Source organism: Cervus elaphus, chromosome 16, assembly GCF_910594005.1.
Source record: "Cervus elaphus chromosome 16, mCerEla1.1, whole genome shotgun sequence".
Taxonomy (NCBI): Eukaryota; Metazoa; Chordata; class Mammalia; order Artiodactyla; family Cervidae; genus Cervus; species Cervus elaphus.
The window spans coordinates 35,597,609-35,615,983 of record NC_057830.1 but is presented as its reverse complement, the minus strand read 5'-3'; the positions used below and the strand labels follow the sequence as shown (position 1 = coordinate 35,615,983).

At 53.3% G+C, this 18,375-nt stretch overlaps 1 protein-coding gene across 1 annotated transcript; it reads right to left on the bottom strand.

The window, feature by feature from the left end:
• Positions 1–10,836: 10,836 nt before the first annotated feature.
• On the bottom strand, positions 10,837–16,806 carry AQP3 (aquaporin 3 (Gill blood group)). Its single transcript, XM_043870536.1, has 6 exons — positions 16,625–16,806; positions 13,309–13,435; positions 12,823–12,960; positions 12,373–12,491; positions 11,934–12,151; positions 10,837–11,846 (listed from the first exon to the last, which is right to left on the bottom strand). The coding sequence occupies exons 1-6, from the start codon at positions 16,730–16,732 to the stop codon at positions 11,678–11,680; spliced, it is 879 nt and encodes a 292-aa protein (XP_043726471.1). The 5' UTR covers positions 16,733–16,806; the 3' UTR covers positions 10,837–11,677.
• Positions 16,807–18,375: the final 1,569 nt, after the last annotated feature.

Sequence of the window (18,375 nt, the reverse complement as noted above, 5' to 3'; positions counted from 1 at the left end):
ATCTCCTGCATTGGCAGGTGAGTTCTTTACCACTAGCGCCACCTGGGAAGCCCTTTGTTCTCGTAAAATGTCCCAATTCCCAATCTCATCTGTTCAGTTATATGTGTAGTCTCCTCCACTAATTAGTCTTTAAGTTCCATGAAGATAGGAACTATTTAGTAGGCCCTGGTTTCCCTTTTCCTGGGTCTTTGTTTCCATTTGGGAATCCATTTTGTTCAGATGAAGCCGACATCTCTCTTGAGGCCAGAGATGGAATATGTGACTTAAACTGATCTAATCAGCTGAGCCATGCTTGTGACTCAGGGCTGGGTATGACACCAAGCAGGTCCAATCAGAGTGTGCCTCTGGATATTTGCTAGAACTGCCATGAAAAAGATGTTCCCTCTAGCCTGCTCCTGCCAGGTATTTTGGAACCATAGGAGAACTCAGGCTTAGGATGAGGCTGACACCATGGAAAAAGGAAAGAAAAAGCAGAGTGAATGTGAGGACTGGATCAAGCCTCACCTGAACTTTCGCTCTGATTTTTCAGAACCAGTGAATCACCACAGTTGCCCAAACCAGATCGAGTTAGATTTCCTCTTTTGTGCATGCAGAGACTTCCTATCTGATCTTGCATATATAGCTTGTTCATTATAGTAATCTTGGTACCTACCACAACCTGGCATGAGAAAAATCCTCAATAGATATTTGATGAAGTAATATGCAAACAAATAAATGAATTAAATATAAGCCCTCTGGCAGAAAAACCAGAGGTACTACGTTACATATGAGACCTTTCTAGGAGCTTTTCTACAGAGTGTATCTCCTTGACCTTCTATACCTTAAAGGACCTCAGCAGGTCCCCCTGTTACCTGGTTAGAGCCCAAATCCCCGGGACAGGCCAGAATTTACTCACATCCTGTTCATTCCCAGGCAGCTTGTCGTTGGCTTCTCTGCAGTCAGGGATCCCTAGGCTTAGAATTTATCCCCTGAGGCTGGAACCTAGGTCTATACTAGCACTATCTGACCCAGTAGCTTCATGCAAGTCACCTCTATTTATTTATTCACTTATTTTCTTACTTAAACCATAAACATTTATTTCTCACAGTTCTGAAAGCTGGGAAGTAAAAAACTTTTAAAAATATTTATTTATTTGGTTGCATCGGGTCTCTGTTGTGGCACATGTGATCTTCTTTGCGGCAGGCAGGATCTTCCCTTGAGGCCCACAGACTCTCTAGTTGCGGCATGCAGGCTCCCGAGTTGTGGCCCACAGGCTCTGGAGTTCATAGACTCAGTAGCTGCAGCACATGTGCTAAGTTCCTCCAAGGCATGTGGGATCCCCGATCAGGGATCAAACCACATCCCCTACATTCTAAGGCAGATTCTTAACCGCTGGATCACCAGGGAAGTCCCCAGGAAAATACAAATGCTTTTAAAAATTATTTTCCATGATGGTTTATCATAGGATATTGAATATAGTTCCCTGTGTGATGCAGTAGGACTTCTTTGTTTATCATCCTATACACATAATGGTTTGCATCTGTCAACTCCAAACTCCCACTCCATCCCTTCCTCCCCCCATCGCGCCCCCCCGCCCCCCCCCGCCCCGGTCCCCCTGGGAAACCACAAGTCTGCTCTCTACATCTGCAGCCACCCGCATTTGAGACTCAGCCTCTGGCTCTGCAGGATGGCAGTGAGAATGTGGAGCCCCTGAGTTCAGACGGTGAGATGGCCCTGACTCTCTGGTTGCCCAAGATTCTAAACTTCTGTGACACAGATAGGCAGCTCTACCAGCTGGAAACGGGGAGTCCATTTTAGTCCATCCTGCTGTTCTCTCTTTCAGCAAGTATCTGTCAGGAGTTACTGGGTGCCCGACCCAGCCACTGAGACTCTCATTCACATGCTCTACAGCTCCTGCTTCCTGACCCCTTGCCCTGAAAGTCTGGGTTGTGACCTGAACACCTAAAGGCTCCCCCAAACCCACACCCTGACCTCTGTGATGTCCACCTCTTTACCCCTTATCCCTACACTCAGCGCCACCCACACCACCCACACCCACACAGTGTGTGGCTTCTGGCAACCCGCAAGCAGGAGTGTATTTGAGCTGGGTAAACGTGTACTCAAGTGTGAGTGAGTGTGTGGATGTGTGCTTAAGCACACATGGCTGAAAGTGTATGTGTGTGTAAGGTCATGGAGTGAAGGTGTGTGTCAGAGCTTGCCTGTGGATGTGCTGGGTGCACAGGAGTGTATCTAGGCGTGTTTGAGCACCTGAGTGTGGATGAGTGTCTGAGTATGAGAGTGCATGTATGCATATAGCTGGATTGAATGTAAAGTGAGTGTGCCTCAGTGAGTCAGTGAGCGAGTGAGCATGTAAATGCGCTTGTGTGAATATGCACACACACCCCTACCCCCCTGGAATTCCCTGCAGTTCACTGCCTCTGTGGCACACTGAGCTTTCACTACTGAGAACACAGGTTCCTCGGTCAGGGAACTAAGAAAAATGAACATGTCCCTCCAGACTGTCACCAACTACGACAGACACACCCTCATGTGTATGTGGTCACAATCGTACCTCTTAGGGCCAAAGGTAGCTCAAGCTATCAACCTTTAGTCCAATCAAGGGGGGACTTTGTCCACAGGCTGGGGTCAATTTCCCGTCTCCATCCTTGATGTGGAACTGGGGATCCCCCTGCTAAAGGCTAGCTTTCCTGGGAAAGAGCTTCCTCAGATGGGGACTGTAGCCTGCCTCCCTGCTTAAACCAGCCCCCACCCCACTTCTCCGCCTTCATCCGCTTCTGTCCAGGCCCTGGCAGTGACCCTGAGCAGAGAGGCAAAGGATGAGGGTGGTAGGCAGGACGTTCCTGGTACCTCCTTGGCTACGGGAGGACATCTCCATGGAGATGATGGTGGACCATGTCCAGATGATTATCAGGATTCCCAGAGTCCTCCCTCCCCTCGCCCAGTCAGACCTGCCTGACTCTGAGCGCAGTGAGGAAGACTGCTGAAATAAGCAGGGGCATCCAGAAAAAAGGCAGGGACTTCCCTGGTGGCTCAGATGGTAAAGAATCTGCCTGCAATGCGGGAGGCCTGGGTTCGATCCCTGGGTTGGGAAGATCCCCTGGAGAAGGGAATGGCAACCCACTCCAGTTTTCTTGCCTGAAAAAAATCCCAAGGATAAAGAAGCCTGACGGGCTACAGTCCATGGGGTCGCAAAGAACGGGATACAACTGAGCGACTAAGCACATCACAGCAGAGAGGTTAGTGGCCCGAAAAGGCTTCCCAGAGCAAGGATGAGAGAAGCTGGTCAAGATGATTGCATCCGGTTTAAGCCTTCGTCCCCAGAGACCTCTGGAGACGGAGATGAGTGACACACACTCCTTCTCTACACCACAGTGCGTCTGACCTGAAGGTGTGACCAAGGGTCCAGGCAGGTGTCAGGTTTGCCAGTTTTCAGTCCCTTCATAATCTCACCTCACTGGCAAACTCAAGCTGATCCATAAGGCATCCGTGACCCTCAGGCCTCCTCTCCTTTGGCCATATGCAGAGTTGGCAGGGGGCACACAGACGCTTTTCTTCCTCCCAAAGCTGCTGGAACTCCCAGTGCATTGATGAGAGCTGGAGAAGACCCCCCAGTGTCATGGTAATTGTCCTGGGACCTGAAGCAGGAAGGCAGTGAGCCCTGAGGAAGGGCTTCCTGGCTAGCAAAGAGACCAGATTTGGAAACATACAGACCAGGCTTTTTGCTTCTGTTTTCAACCTCCCTGGAATTAACTCTCTCCTTCTAAACCCCTAATCCATCACCACAACCATTCTCAACCTCTACTGGCTCCCCAGAGTCCCACAAAATGTGGGGTGTCTACCTCACTGTTTCTCAGGAGCCTGAGCTTTCTGGAGAAGTGCCAGGATGGCAAAGGGTCTGTGGTTTCTTCTCCCCTGGCCCCAGTCTTCCTAGGGAAAGTTGGCTCCACTTGAGTTGGAGGGACTGAGGCTAAACAACCAGGCTGACCAAGGCCCCATGGGAGCACCAGGTAGCCTGGAGCTGGAGGAGACAGTCTTGGATGGTCAGGCATCTCTCTCCAAGTCTGGCTTCACACTCTCCCTCCCCACAGTGCACTGGAGCTCGCAAGGAAGGAGGCGTGACAGTTGTTACTATTGTTCAGTCACCAAATCGTGCCCGACGCTTTGGGACCCCATAGACTGCAGCATGCCAGGCTTCCCTGTCCCTCACCATCTCCCGGTGTTTGCCCAAGTTCATGTCCTTTGAGTCGGTGAAGCCATCCAGCCATCTCATCCTCTGTCGTCCCCTTCTCCTCCTGCCCTCAATCTTTCCCAGCAACAGGGTCTTTTCCAATGAGTCAGCTCTTCGCATCAGGTAGCCAAAGTATTGGAGCTTGAGCTTCAGCATCAGCCCTTCCCATGAGTATTCAGGGTTGATTGCCCTTAAGATTGATTGGTTTGATCTCTTTGCTGTCCAAGGGACTCTCAAGAGTCTTCTCCAACACCACAGTTCGAAAGCATCCATCCTTCCGCACTCTGCCTTCTTTATTGTCCAAATCTCACATCCATACATGACTACTAGAAAAACCATAGCTTTGACTCTATGGACTTTTGTTGGCAAAGTAATGTCTTTGCTTTTTCATACACTGTCTAGGTTTGTCATAGTTTTCCTGCCAAGAAGCATGACAGTATTATTACTCTTCTATATTTTACAGCACTTACTGCTACACTGGCACTGTTCCATACATGTGTTAACTCACTCAATCCTCACCTTGTGCAACTTAATAAGGTATGTCTCTTACTATGCCCATTTTACAGATGAAGAAACTAAAGAGCAGAGATGTGGAATCTGTCAGGAAACCAGGAGAAATGGTATATCCAGGAGGGCTTCACTGAAGAGAACTCGTGAAGGGACTATTCACGGAGGCGGGGCAGGGGCAGGGGTGGCCTGGGCACTAGCAGTAGGCAGCCCCTCCCTCCTCAGTCAGAGGGAACCAGAGGCGAGAGCAGGGTTACTGGATGCAGTGAAAGCTTTCCTCCCCTGGAAAAGGCAGGAGCACCTTTCTCCCTCACCCTCAGCACACACTGCCTTCTGATTTCCTAGTCATGCCCCCCACTGACCAAACCCACCTGGACACCAGAGGGCGAGAGGGCCCAGGGGAGGCCACCCACACACATTAGCCTCCCAGAGGCACAGAGCAGGTGGAGAGGGGATCTGGAGGAAATGGAGACCACGTGCCCAAGGGCCCAGGGAAGGGCTGGTTTGTGGAACTCAGGTGATTTCAACTGAGAGTCCTGCTCCCTGAGAAGCTGCAAAGTGCTACCTGGGAAAGCGGTTGAGGGGAGCCAGGTTGGGGGCAGTCAGCCGAGTTCTAGTCCAGGCTTTGCTGCACTGCTCTGTGACCCTGAAGGAGACTCCGGGCCTCAGTTTCCCCTGTATGCAAGGTGGGTGCCACTCTGGGACAGCCACAGTGGCGGAGACCAGGCAGAGTCTCTGTCCCCGCTGCCATCCTCCTTCTTACTTCAAATAAGCCTGGCACCAAAGGCCGAGCCCCAGGCAAGGAGCCCCTGAGTGCCTGAGGAGGCCGCCCCAGCCGCTGGGCCATAGCACCCACTCCTCTGCCTGCTTAGGACTCAGACGTTCTACTCGGTATTCCAAGGTGAGCAGTCTGAGAGTCCCAGTGTTTTTTCTTATTTAAAAAAAAATTTTTTTTTAGTTCAGTCTTTATTTTTAATTGAAGTATAGTTGATGCACAATATTTTATGTTGCATGGAGAAGGGAATGACGGCTCACTCCAGTATTCTTGCCTGGGAAATCCCATGGACCGAGGAACCTGGCAGGCTACAGTCCATAGGGTCGCAAAGAGTCAGGCATGACTGAGGGACTAATACTAAGAGTTTCATGCTCAGGATGGATTTCCTAGCTCCAAGTCACCCTTTGAAGAACTGCCTCATTTTGTACTGCTTTATTTTATGTAAAAATAAAGACTTTTGTTTAAGAAAAAAATGTTATGTTACAGGTACATAAAAAAGAAGTTCACAATTTTTTGGCCATGTTATTTATTTTTTCTAATTGAAGGATAATTGCTTTATAGAATTTTACGGTTTTCTGTCATACATCAACAAGAATCAGCCATAGGTGCACCCATGTCCCCTCCCTTCTATCTCCTTCTCCATCCCACCCTTCTGGATTGTCACAGAGCTCCTGTTTGAGTTCCCTGAGTACAAACAACTCACAATTTTTAAAGAAGATTTATTGACTTATTTTTGGCTTTGCAGGCTTTCTCTAGTTGTGGTGAGCAGGCATTTCGGTGGCTTCTCTTATTGTGAAGCGTGGGCTCTGGACGTGTGGGCTTCAGTAGTTGCAGTGCATGAGCTCAGTAGCTGTGGCTCACAGGCTCAGTTGCTCCGCGGCTTACAGGGTCTTCCCGGAGCAGCGACCGAACGCATGTCCCAGGCACTGGCAGGCAGATTCTCAACCACTGGACCACTAGGGAAGACTCAATTTCCAATTTTTAAAGGTGTGTATGTGTGTGTGTGTGGGGGGGGGGGCGGTGCTTTTTTTGGTTTGATTTTGGCCACACTGTGTGTCATGTGGGATCTTAGTTCCCCAACTAGGAATTGAACCTGTGCCCCCTGCAATGGAAGCACAGAATCCTAACCACTGAGCTGCCAGTGGAGTCCGTGTTTCATTGTACAACTTATCCTTATAGCTTATTTTATACATGACAGTTTGTACCTCTTAGTCCCCTGCCTCTACATTACCCTTCCCCCATTCCCTCTCCCCTCTGGTAAACACATTTGTTCTCTGTATCTGTGAGTCTGTTTCTTTTTTGTTACATTCACTAGTTTGTTACAGTTTTTAGATTTCATGTATAAGTGATACCATACAGTACTTTTCTCTGTCTGACATGTCACTTAGCACAATACCCTCCAAATTCATCAAAGAGTGGTCTGCCTGTTTTCCTTTAGGAGTTCTATGGTCTCTGGTCTTACATTTAAGTCTTTAATCCATTTTTAGTTTATTTTTGTATGTAATGTTGGAGAATGTTCTAATTTCCTTGGTTCACTTGTAGCTCTCCAGCTTTCCCAGCACCACTTATTGAAGAGACTATCTTTTCTCCGCTGTATATTCTTGTCTCCCTTGTCATAGATTAATTGACAAAAAGTGCATGAGTTTATTTCTGGGCTCTCTATTCTATTCCATTGATGTATGCGTCAGTTTTTGTACCAGTAACATACTGTTTTGATTACTGTAGCTTTGTAATTTAGTCTGAAGTCAGGAAAGGCATGATTCCTCCAGATTTGCTCTTCTTTCTTAAGATTATTTTAGCTATTCAGGGTCTTTTGTGTTCCCATGCAAATTTTAAGATTGTTTGCTTAAGATTATTTATTCTGTGAAAAATATCATTGGCATTTTATAGGGATTTCTTTGATCTGTAGATTACCTTAGGTAGTATGGCCATTGTAACAATATTAATTCTTCCAGTCTAAGAGCACAGTATATCTTTCTATCTGTTTGTGTCATCTTTGATTTCTTTTATCAGTGTCTTATAGTATTCCAAGTACAGGTCTTTTCCCTCCTTAGGTAGATTTATCCCTAGATATCTTATTCTTTTTGATGTTATGATAAATGAGATTGTTTTCTTAATTTCTCTTTCTGATAGTTCATTGTTAATGTATAGAAAAGGAGCAGATTTCTGTATGTAAATTTTGTACCCCACAACTTTACAGAATTCATCAACAAGCTCCCCAATTCCTCCTTCTCTCCTTCCATTACACTGCCAGGATTCCCAGGCCCACAACTCAGGGTCACCACCTCAGGACAGGCTCCCTCCTCCCAATGAGGAAGCCAGTACCTTCACAGATCCTCCCTTAGGGGGTCAAGGGTGTCTCTGGCCTCTGGGGTCTTTCTACAGGGCGGAGTAGTCCCTCCTCTCCCCTTCCCACTCCACCCAACTCTACCTCACCCAAGCTTCCCCAAGCCTTGGGGGGGCCCCACCCAGATCTTTAGACAAACAAAATCAAGGGGAAAGAGTTAGCAAGAAGGAGGGAGCTCATTACCAGGAATTAAGGAGGAGGAATGCCCTGGGAACTAGGCTAGCAGGAGAGACACTCAGACTCTCTTAAGTACTTGAGTACACGAGATGTTCACTTAGAAGTACACATAGAATGACCCAGACAGAAGCATCAGACAGAGACAGAAACACAGAAAGAGACAGAGACACAGCCAGCCAGGGGCCCAGACCCAGAGCCATAACCAGACAGATTGGGAGAAGGAGAGGCACTCCCAGCAACACTGAGAGGCGCACACAGAGACGGCATGCAAGAAAGCGGAAGCCAAGCTCAGGTTTCAGGGAGGCTGGTGTCAGCGCAAACCGAGAGCTCCTCCAGAGTGTACTGTGGGGAGGACTTGCTCAGGATGAAGGCACAGGGGATGAGTTCCAGGGTCTTGATTCTCTAAGTCCACCCTGGAAAATGGATTGAGATACTTTTCTGAAGGAAATAAAGAGATTTCTTTTTAGAACCAGACAGAACTCCTGGTGAGAGGCATAACTTAGAAGGGAGTGGGGGAGGCGGGCCACCTCGCTCCTGCCCCCAGGGGTCAAGCTGCTACTGGCTCCAGTCACTGGTCGGCCAGGCCTTCCCCCTTCTCACTCGACGGGAATTTCCATCCAGCGTGTTCCCTGGGCTGCACGATCCTCTGTCCTCTATGCCCGCGGTGACCTCCCTCTTGTGTCTCCCTTTGATTCCTCCCAAAGACTCCTCAAAGTAAGGCACAGCAAGCCATAACCCTGCTCTTCTTCACCACTCCCCACCACTCAAGAACTTCAGAATCAAGGATGGAATCTGAGGCGGGAGAGGATGTTAAATTCAACGACCTTTAAAAAACAGCCTTCAGTATCTCTCCACCACCAACCCCCCTCCCTCAGGTCAGCAGAAAAAAAATCACCAAGTGACATTTAGTGATTACTGTCTTCCATACTTCCTCCTCTCAATGTCTCCCAATTCACAGATGAAGAAACTGAGATTCAGGGAAAGAAGATGACCACCCCAGTACCACACAGCTAGAAACAGGCCAGGCTGGGTCTGAACAGGAAGCCGGGTCTGACTACTTGTTCACCACTGGGCCAGAAGGCCTCCCACCACCCCCTGGGCTGACTGGTCAGGGTCAACTACAGATTTTGAGAGGAAGCGAGGACAAAGGACACGGGCAGGCCTTGGGGGACAGCGGGGTGGGGGGTACCTGTGTGGCTGGAATAAATCTCTGTAGCCCTCATTCTCCTCCTGCCCTTCCTCCCCTGGGGCTTGAGAAGGGACACTCCCTCTGGCTCAGATCCCTTCAACATTCCAGACACGCCTCTTGGGAGTTGGGGACAATGAGTGAGTGGAGACTTAAGACCCAAACTGCCTTCTCCCACCCCTACCAGCCCAGGGTCCAGGCTGTGTGACCATGCATTTGCTGCTCACTCTCTCTGAGCCATGTTCTCCTCATCTGTGAAGGAGCTGGCAAGCAAGAGTTGGCTTGTTTAAAATCCACAGTTCTCCTCCAGACAGAGGGATCCTCTGGCTCTCCGTGCAGTTAACTTGGCAGAAGAGCTCGGGTTGGGGCTGCCTTCCCTTTTTATTCCCAGTGAAATGTGAGGACTTCCCTGTAGCTTCCCTTGTGGCTCAGCGGGTAAAGAATCTGCTGGCAATGCTGGAGACCAGGGTTCATCCCCTGGGTCAGGAAGGTCCTCTGGAGAGGGGAATGGCAACCCACTCCAATATTCTTGCCTGGAGAATCCCATGGACAGAGGAGCCTGGCCAGTTACAGCCCAGAGGGTCTCAAAGAGTTGGACAAGGCTGAAGCGACTTAGCATGCACGCACGCACACAGTAAGGGAGGAAGAGGAGGTGAGAAGGGGCACAGGATCTCCCAACAGAACCTCCCAGGCCCAAATGTGGCGAGTCCTTTGCCTCTCTAGGCAAAGTCAGGGTGTCATAGTCAGTCCAGCCCCTGCCTTACAGGACATAGGGGTGCCTCAAACTGAAGAACTGAAGCCAGCAGGAGGAATTAGTGCAGCTGTGGTCTCTGGGTTCAGACAGCTGACTGTAGAGATGGAGGAGTGGGTAACGGCAGGGATGACTTCCTGGAGGAGGTCTTGGAGCAGATCAGGAGGGCTTTAGTGACTGGTCAGTGAGATAGGAAGACACAGGGGTGCACAGAATAGTCCTGAGTGGATGGAGCATTGTGAGGGGAGGGGTGGGGACCAAGGCCGGGTCCTGGGGGGTGCCTGAGTGCAGGATGGAGAGATTTCAATTGTCTCCAGGTGGCGGGGAGAGCCATGGAATGAGGCCCACTTCCAGCAGGGCTTTCAGAAAGATCCCTCTGGCAGCTGTATGGACTGACTGATCCAGACTGGAGTCAGGTAAACTGCTGCTAAAGGGGCTGTGGCCAAGGTCTTGTTGTAGGTGATGAAGCCCAAACAACTGCGAGGTGTCAAAGGCAACAGTAGGTTCCCAGTATGATTGGTCTCTTCCAGCAACAGGGAGCTCACTACTTCCTGGAGAGCAGTCCTCTCCTTTGGGAGGAAGTTCCTCCCCCCAGCCAGGCTTCAGTCTGCCTTCCCGGGGTAGTGGGTGGGCGCAGGGCTCGGGAAGGAGACGTGATTCACCAGCTGGGGGTTCCCGGGAGGATGGAAGCTTGGAGGAAGGTGTGGGACCACCAAGTTCAAGCTGAGGTGAAAGACTCTCTGACCCATGCGACTGACCTCTGCCCCCAGGACAGGTTCGAACACAACCCTCAGGGTGCCCTGTTATCTGTGGCCAGACTCACTGAAGCTCTTCGGCGCCAGAAAAACAGCAGAGCAGGCAGAGAGCTATTTACACAATTGGCATACATTTTATTGTTTTTTTATAAAAGGCAAAAATACATGTGTTGAGTGGATTAAAGGAGGGCAGACCCTGGAATCTCCCAATCCCCATCCCTAAAACTGTAACATCTACTACATATGTATTAATACACATATATTAATATATATTTTTAAGAGCAAACGTGAAATTATGACCCGGACTTCACCCCCGCCCCGGTCCCCTCACGCCTCCATTGTGACATGAACACATCACTCTGCTGCTCCTTATTTATGCATAGACAGAGCTCCACAACTGGGCTGTGGCCCCCTCCTCCTAGCCCTACTTATTGTCCCACCCTACTGAAGCCTATAACAGCCCCCTGCATAGAAGGGCAGACACACACATACTGAGAAATGCCTGTACCTGGACCCCCCTCCACATGGAGCCCCTGAAACGTGCTTTTCTCATTCACAGACAGACACCGCACCTTCCCCTCTCTTCCTCTGGACCCCCACCCCAACCCCACCGACAGAATCTTTTCCACTCAGTCCTTTGCCCTGAATATCTGGAAAACCACACACACGCACCTGCACACACACTCACACACCGGCTACCTACTGTCTCCCTCTGGGAGATGAAGGGCTAGATCGGCCGGGCTCCCTGTGCCACCACAGCTTACAGGCTGAGGGTCCTACTGGGTCCTATTTCCTTCAGGATGGAAAAGCCTGAAGGGGGCTGTCTAGTGGGAGGTGGTGGACAAGAAGCTTCCTAGCCCAGGAGGGGAGTCATGAAGAGGGCTTCTGGGGAGCAGCCCCTGCACAGTCAATGGACGCTCATGAGAGGACGAGGGGGGTGCCCCCGCCCATTCACATCTGCTCCTTGTGCTTCACGTGGGACAACTTCACATTCTCCTCGTCGGTGGAGGGTGGGGGCGGCTCCAGGTGGCAGCCGATCATGAGCTGGTACACGAAGACACCCGCGATGGAACCCAGGAGCGGAGAGACAATGGGCACCCACCACCAGTGGCGGCCCGTCCTGTGGGCAGACAGATGTGGTCAGGGGTGGGTGAGGCAGGCCAAAGCGGGGAATGGGCTGGGGCACGCGGGTGGGGACCGCACTCACGTGAAGACTTCCGAGCCCCAGCCGGCGATGGCGGTGAAAAGGCGGGGGCCGAAGTCCCGGGCGGGGTTGACGGCGTAGCCAGAGTTGAAGCCCATGGAGGTGCCAATGACCAAGACCACCAGGCCCACGGTGAAGGCCTCCAGGCCTCGGGGGACAGGGTTGTTGTAGGGGTCCACAATGGCCAGCACACACACGATGAGGGAGGCCGTGCCAATGAACTGGGGAGTGGGGAGAACAGCGTGAGGACAGCCCCCACCTTCCACCCTCTGGCTTCCTCCAACAGTCTTGGCATCTCCAGGGTTCTGCTCCTCAGGGCAGTGGTGCTACGATTTCTGCTGGCTAAACTAGCAGACTCCTAGGAGTCTGCTCTAGACAAGAAGTCCTGTCCCCCAGCCAGCCAACAAGCAACCCAAGCCCCTCACCCATTCCTAGTCCGTACCTGGTCGAAGAAGCCATTGACCATGTCCAAGTGTCCAGAGGGGTAGGTGGCAAAGATGCCAGCCGTGCCGTTGGGGCCCGAAACAAAAAGCTGGTTGTCAGCGAAGGCCCAGATCGCATCTGGTGACAGTTTAGATACCGCACGCGTGAGAGAGAGGCCTGAGGCCCGTCTTCCCGGTCAAGCCGTGCCCACCCTCCCAGAGGTCGCAGGTGAGCGTAATCACTGCTTTATCACTCCGGAGACGGGGTGGGACGATGGAGGGTGGAGGGCTTGACTCCACCGTTGCCCAGCTCATTTCTTTCCTCTCGCGGCCCCCACCTGGGGCCGGTGTGTGAATGAGTCATAAGCCTGGGGCCTGGGCAGCTCCCTGGTATTCATCATGGAAAGGCCTGGTGCCAGTCCTAAGCAGAGGGAGGGGGTCGTGGAGGAAAGCAGGGTGGGGATGCTCACCGTAATACAACCCGAAGATAATGCCAGCACCCAGGAAGGCTCCCAGAGTCTGAGCCAAGGTGTACACAGGCAGCTTGATCCAGGGCTCACGCGCCAGGAAGCACATCGCAAAGGTCACGGCAGGGTTCAGGTGGGCCCCTGGGCAGAGGGAGATGGGACCTATTAGCCCCAGCCTGCCACTGTGGGGAGCCAGGGTCTCCCCCTCCCACACTCCCCCTCTTCGGCTCTGGTGAACAGGGATGCAGAGAAGGGTTTATTGCACAGAATGGCGGGTTGGACTATGTAATAGACCCACTCTGCTTGTCTCTGATTCCAAGGTGAGAGACGAAGTTTTCCTTCGTCACTCTTCTCTTTCAAGGGCCCAAAGCTAGGGCATGGCTATGCCCTGCCCTGTGAAGAAACCTCCCACCCCCACCCCATTCCCCAGTGGGACACCATGTGGGGTTGCTGGAAGGCTGATGGCTGAGGGTGGGGACAAGGTCTTACCAGAGACCTGGCCAGCAATAAGGATGCCTAGGGTGACGGCGAAGCCAAAGGCCAGGTTGATGGTGAGGAAACCCCCGTGGGTGCCCCGGCTGAGCACGACCTGGGCCACAGAGCCACAGCCAAACATCTGTGTCGGGAAACAGAGCAAAGCGGGGAGAGTGAGGACCAGTGACTCTCACTCCAGAGGAAAGGTGAAGCCAGCCACCTCCCCCTGCCTTCCTGCGGAGACAGAAGCCCTTTCCTGGAATCAAACCCCTCCCCTCCTGCTGCAGTCATAAGACAGGCCCTCCCAGCCCCAGGGTCCCAACTCCACTCTAACAGGGTCCTGTGGAAGGGACTGGAAGCAGAGTTTGCAACTGTGAGCCCAGAAGGTAGCGGCACCATCTCCACTGATTTGTCTCGATTCTCAATGAGAGCCAGAGGAAGGGGACACTCTCACCCGAACAGTTCCTCCCCCAGCCTTTCAGGCCTGGTCCTAGGGATGGGAAGGTTCTCACTCATCCCCACCTGCAGCTGCCTTTCTCTCTGCCCCAAAGAAGAGCTGACAGGGAGAGTGCATGGAGAAAGGGCAGAGGTCAGAAGTTAGGCTGAACCCACTTCTCCTTAATCTGAGATGTCAGAGCCCCTGGCCTCCCTCTCGGAACCCTCAGCTTCCCTGACATGTCCCTGACCCAGAGCCTCCTGTCTCCCCTCACCTTGACCTCCCTACCCTCAGGGACCCAGGTTCCCCACTCAGATTTGGAGGTCCTAAAGACAGAGGTCTGTGTGTCCTCTCACTAGCCAGTCTGGGACCCTCAGGCCAGTGGAAGTGGGGAGATTGGTTCTAAACTTTCTGCCAGAAATGGGGGGATTCAAGAGGCTAAAGTCCCTGATGTCCTGCAAGTACAAAGCGTGCTGTATGTCAGTTCCCCTTGTTCAGATGTAAAAACACTCCTGTGTATGCTTGCTAAGTCACTCAGTCGTGTCCAACTCTTTGCGACCCCATGGACCATAGCCCGCCAGGTTCCTCTGTCCATGGGATTCTTCAGGTAAGAACACTGGAGTGGGTTGCCATGCCCTCCTCCAGGGCATCTTCTCGATCCAGGGATGGAACCCGTGTCTCCAGCCACTCCTGCATTGGCAGGCAGATTCTTTACTGCTAAGTCACCGGGAAGCCCCCAGAATGCTCCTGCACTAGCTGTAAAGAGCTATTACTCTGAGCTCCCAGGGTGCCCCCCAAAGCTGCTCCAGCCCTGCCCCAGCTCTCCTTTCCCATCTCCCCATAACTAAATTCTGAGGCCTATTCAGCAGAAATTTTATAAGACCTGTGCTCAGGGCCCTTGTTCATTCTGATGGCTCAGTGTCCTGCTGCACGGGGTGGTTATGAATTCTGGTTATCACCCTTCAGGAGGACCAAGAGATAGGAAACCTGAGGCAGCAACAGGGCAAAGGTGTGCAGGCAGGTGAGAGCAAAGGTCAGAGATTAGAAGTATCTGTGTGTGTGCTGAAACAGGCATGCGAGGGTCTGGGGCACCCTGCCCAGCTTGGCAGGCCTTGGCCTCAGCTCCTTGCCTACCCAAGGCACAAACCTGGCTCCATCCCAAGAGGCCTTGGAGGGAGAAGCTGTCAGAGCCAGTTCCACCACCTTGAGACTAATCTTCCTCTTCCTCCTGCCTCCTTCTCCCTCTCCTCACCTTACTAGGTGCCCCAGAGAAAGGGGCTTCCCCAGCCTTAAAGCCAGCCCTGATTCTGACACTGCAGGTTATAGGTCCCCAACCGCCAGAGGGGTGCAGGCAAGCCCTCACCCACCACTCAGGAGTCTTCCCAGCCTGGCCCCTCCTCTTCGGGCACTGATACCCAATGCCTCTCAACCACCTGAGCCTGAAAGGCTTCACAAACATAACACCCTCCTTCTGTGGTCAGGGGTAAGCCAAGTGATCCTGGGGCTCAGCGGGAGGCCCGACTGCTCCTTTGGGGGAAGGCAAGCTGAGACTTAGGGAGGAGTTAGGGAGGCCCCTCTGTGAAGGGAAGACAATGTCCCCTGTCCTGGCTGCTCTCCAACAGGGGACTGGACTGTCAGTCAGATGGGGAGAGGGGACACAAGGCTCTGGGCAGGGTGATGATAAGCACCTGGCCTAGTCCCTTCCTGGGAGAGAAGAGATATGGATGACCGGAAGGACCACTAGTCTTGGGGGGGTTGTGGATAAACAGCCCCACCTGGCTTCCCGGTTTCCTGGTCCCAGAAGCCAGCAGTGAGTCCCAGCTCTCCTCTCACCATAGAACCTGCTCCATCACCACCCGTGGTAGGGAGCCACCCAGCTGTCCTTGCCCCAAGTTAATCTCACTAGTCCCCAGGGGGCTGGCTGGACTACCTTACCTAGGGTTGGAACTGGGGCACAGAGTACCCTACCCCCTGCAATGGAGCAGCTGAACCCAGAAGTAACCAAGAGGGAAACAGGTGTAACCACAAGCGTGGTTGAAAATCCGAGACTAACTGGGACAGGAAACAGAGCCCCAAACTGATCGGTCTGCCAGGTCCAAGAAGTACAAACAGAGTCACCCAGAAGCAACCCAGACGGAAACTGGCATGACCACGGAGTCACTGGGACTGCGAAGGAACCCGGCGAGTAACTCAGATCCTGGAGACCCATGCACGCCAGTGCGCTTGTGCCCGGAAGCTGACCACATCTGTCTGGGTAACTGTCCGGGAGTCGCCCAGCACTCAGGGACAGACCTTAGTGACTGCACGTCCCTTGTGCCTGGGGCAAAGCTGCCTTCCACAGCCTCCTATCTTCAGGATCCTCCTTCCTTCCTTCCTTGCTGTGTGCTGCATGGCCTCCGCCCTCTGCCCGCCCCCCCCAAAGCACTGTCCTCACATCAGGGGAACTTTTGGACTTTCTGAGGCTTAATTATTCACTAGGGGCCAGGCACCCAGGACCCAAATAACTCAATAGGGGCCCACTTGCCACTGCCCCCCACCACCCTCCCCTGCCAGGGCTGGGGCTCCAGGAATCTGTGGCAGCCAGCCAGGGCTGGAGGTCCCAGACTGCAAAGGTGACCAATGCCCCCAGCCTCTGGGCTGGCCCACTGGTGACAGGGTGAAGCTCAGAGCTGTCATTGGGGTGTAACAGCTGTCCTTCTGGCAAGAGTCAGAGCTGTCACAGAGGGGGTTAGAGCTCTAAGCAAAGAGGACCCTGGAGGGTGTCAGTGTGGGGGGGCTGGGGGGGTGGTCAGAGCTGAGAGAGGGGTCGAGGCTGTCTTAAACACAGCCCCTCAGTGAACAGTGGGCCTGGGGTGCTGGGGCTGGCAAGAGGCTTCTGCGTGTCCCTCCACTCACCACGAGGATGAGGGTCCCCAGGCACTCAGCCAACGCCTGGCGGAACAGCCGGTAGCGGATGTGCAGCATCTCCCCGCAGCGGTTCACCAGCTCCTTCTGTCGACCCATGGCGGGGGCAGGCGACGGCGCTTCGGGCGGGCAGGCGAAAGGACGGCTGCGGCAGCAGAGTGGCCGCCAGCGCCGGGTGGCGCCCTTTTATAGAGCCGGAGGCACGTGCCCCGCCCGCCAGCCCGCCCGCAACCCCGCCCGCCCCGTCCGCGCCGGCCTCAAGGTGGGCGGCCAACCCCTCGGCTCGCCCGCCCGGGGAGGTTGAAGGGGCTGCTGGGTTGTGGGGGAGGCTGGTGAGGAAGGTAGAGGTGCGGGGTGGGGTGAGGAGCCCTTAGGACTAGGATTGTCCCCAGGAGAACTGCGGGATGATGGGGCAGAGAGCCGATGCGGGGATGAAGGCGCGTACAGGACCAGGGCCACAGGGGAGAAAGGAGCTGCGGAAGAGACCTCCTCGGCCCACTCGCAGCGAGCCTCCCTGCCATCCCCACCACGGAGGGAGTGACAACACACTCCCACCGAGTCAGGAAAGGAACTGGCCTCTGCTCATGGGCCTCTCTGGTGCCTCAGACCATAAAGAATTCCCCTGCAGTGCGGGAGACCTTCGATTCATGGGTTGGGAAGGAGGAGGAGGAGGGCATGGCAACCCACTCCAGTATTCTTGCCTGGAGAATCCCACAGACAGAGGAGCCTGGCAGGCTACGGTCCATGGGGTTGCAAACAGTCCAGTGGGACTGAGCAACTAAGCACTAAATCATGGACCTCCTGTCTTCAGTTAGGGGCCTGGAGGGAGGAGACCGGGGGTTGGGGGTGGGGCCCAAGGGAGAAGAGACCCAGGTGGACACAGTCCAGACCCAGGTGGACTCGCAGAACACATGGGCTGAGTTCCGGCCAGAGTTCAGGGGCCTTGCTTCTTGTCTGGTGAGTACATGTCACATGTTGCATGTCTTGACGGCTCTGTTCCCAGCTGTGTCCACACATGGCATCTCCCATCCGCTTGATCACGCTTTTGGGGCATCATGGCTGTGCTCGTGGCAGTGGAACATGGCTGGGTTAACAGCGCTTGTCACACGTGTACCTGTGTGCACATTGCACACGGGTCCAGGGCCCGAGCTGCAGTTGTCCTGACATGCCGCCAGCCATATACTTGCCAGCAGGTTGAGTTCCAGCTGGTTTTAACCCTCTACTCTCCCACCCAGGCTGATCCCTAGCCAGGGGCAAGTCTGTTCCTTTAAGAGATGAAGCTGTCTGAGCTGTGGGGATGTCAGACCCATCAGAGGTGGGGGGTCATGGGGCAGTCTCGCTCTCTGTGCTGCATCTAATAACTGGTGAGCTGAGGTCTGGTCGCCTGGACCTGACTCCCACAGGACTGGCAGCAAATATGCCCTCACCCTGGTCTCTAAGGCAGCTTTGCCGGGGAGACCTCATTTCCCGAAGGGACTTAATCCAGGTGGGCTGAGGACCCTGGGGACTTGTCCTTTGAGCAGCGGCTGTCAGAAATGAGGGCTCCAGAGGTGACTCATGCCCAAAGAGATGGGGTTTAGCAACACATAGAGTCACACGTGCCATGCAGGAATGCTCACTCACTATACCCTGGGGCTGGCAGTCATATTCGCCTATAGACCCTGAGGTTTCTTCACGCACTCCTGGGATGGCATTCCCATGAAAGCCTGGCCATAGGCTCACACAGATATGTAACCCCCACA

Coding starts and splice junctions, on each gene's coding strand:
- AQP3 (XM_043870536.1), bottom strand. CDS start 16,732: ATGGGTCGACAGAAGGAGCTGGTGAACCGCTGCGGGGAGATGCTGCAC. Junction 12,492..12,822: donor TATCTTCGGGTTGTATTACG/GTGAGCATCCCC, acceptor AACTGTCACCAG/ATGCGATCTGGGCCTTCGCT. Junction 11,847..11,933: donor TGGGGCTCGGAAGTCTTCAC/GTGAGTGCGGTC, acceptor GTCTGCCCACAG/GACGGGCCGCCACTGGTGGT.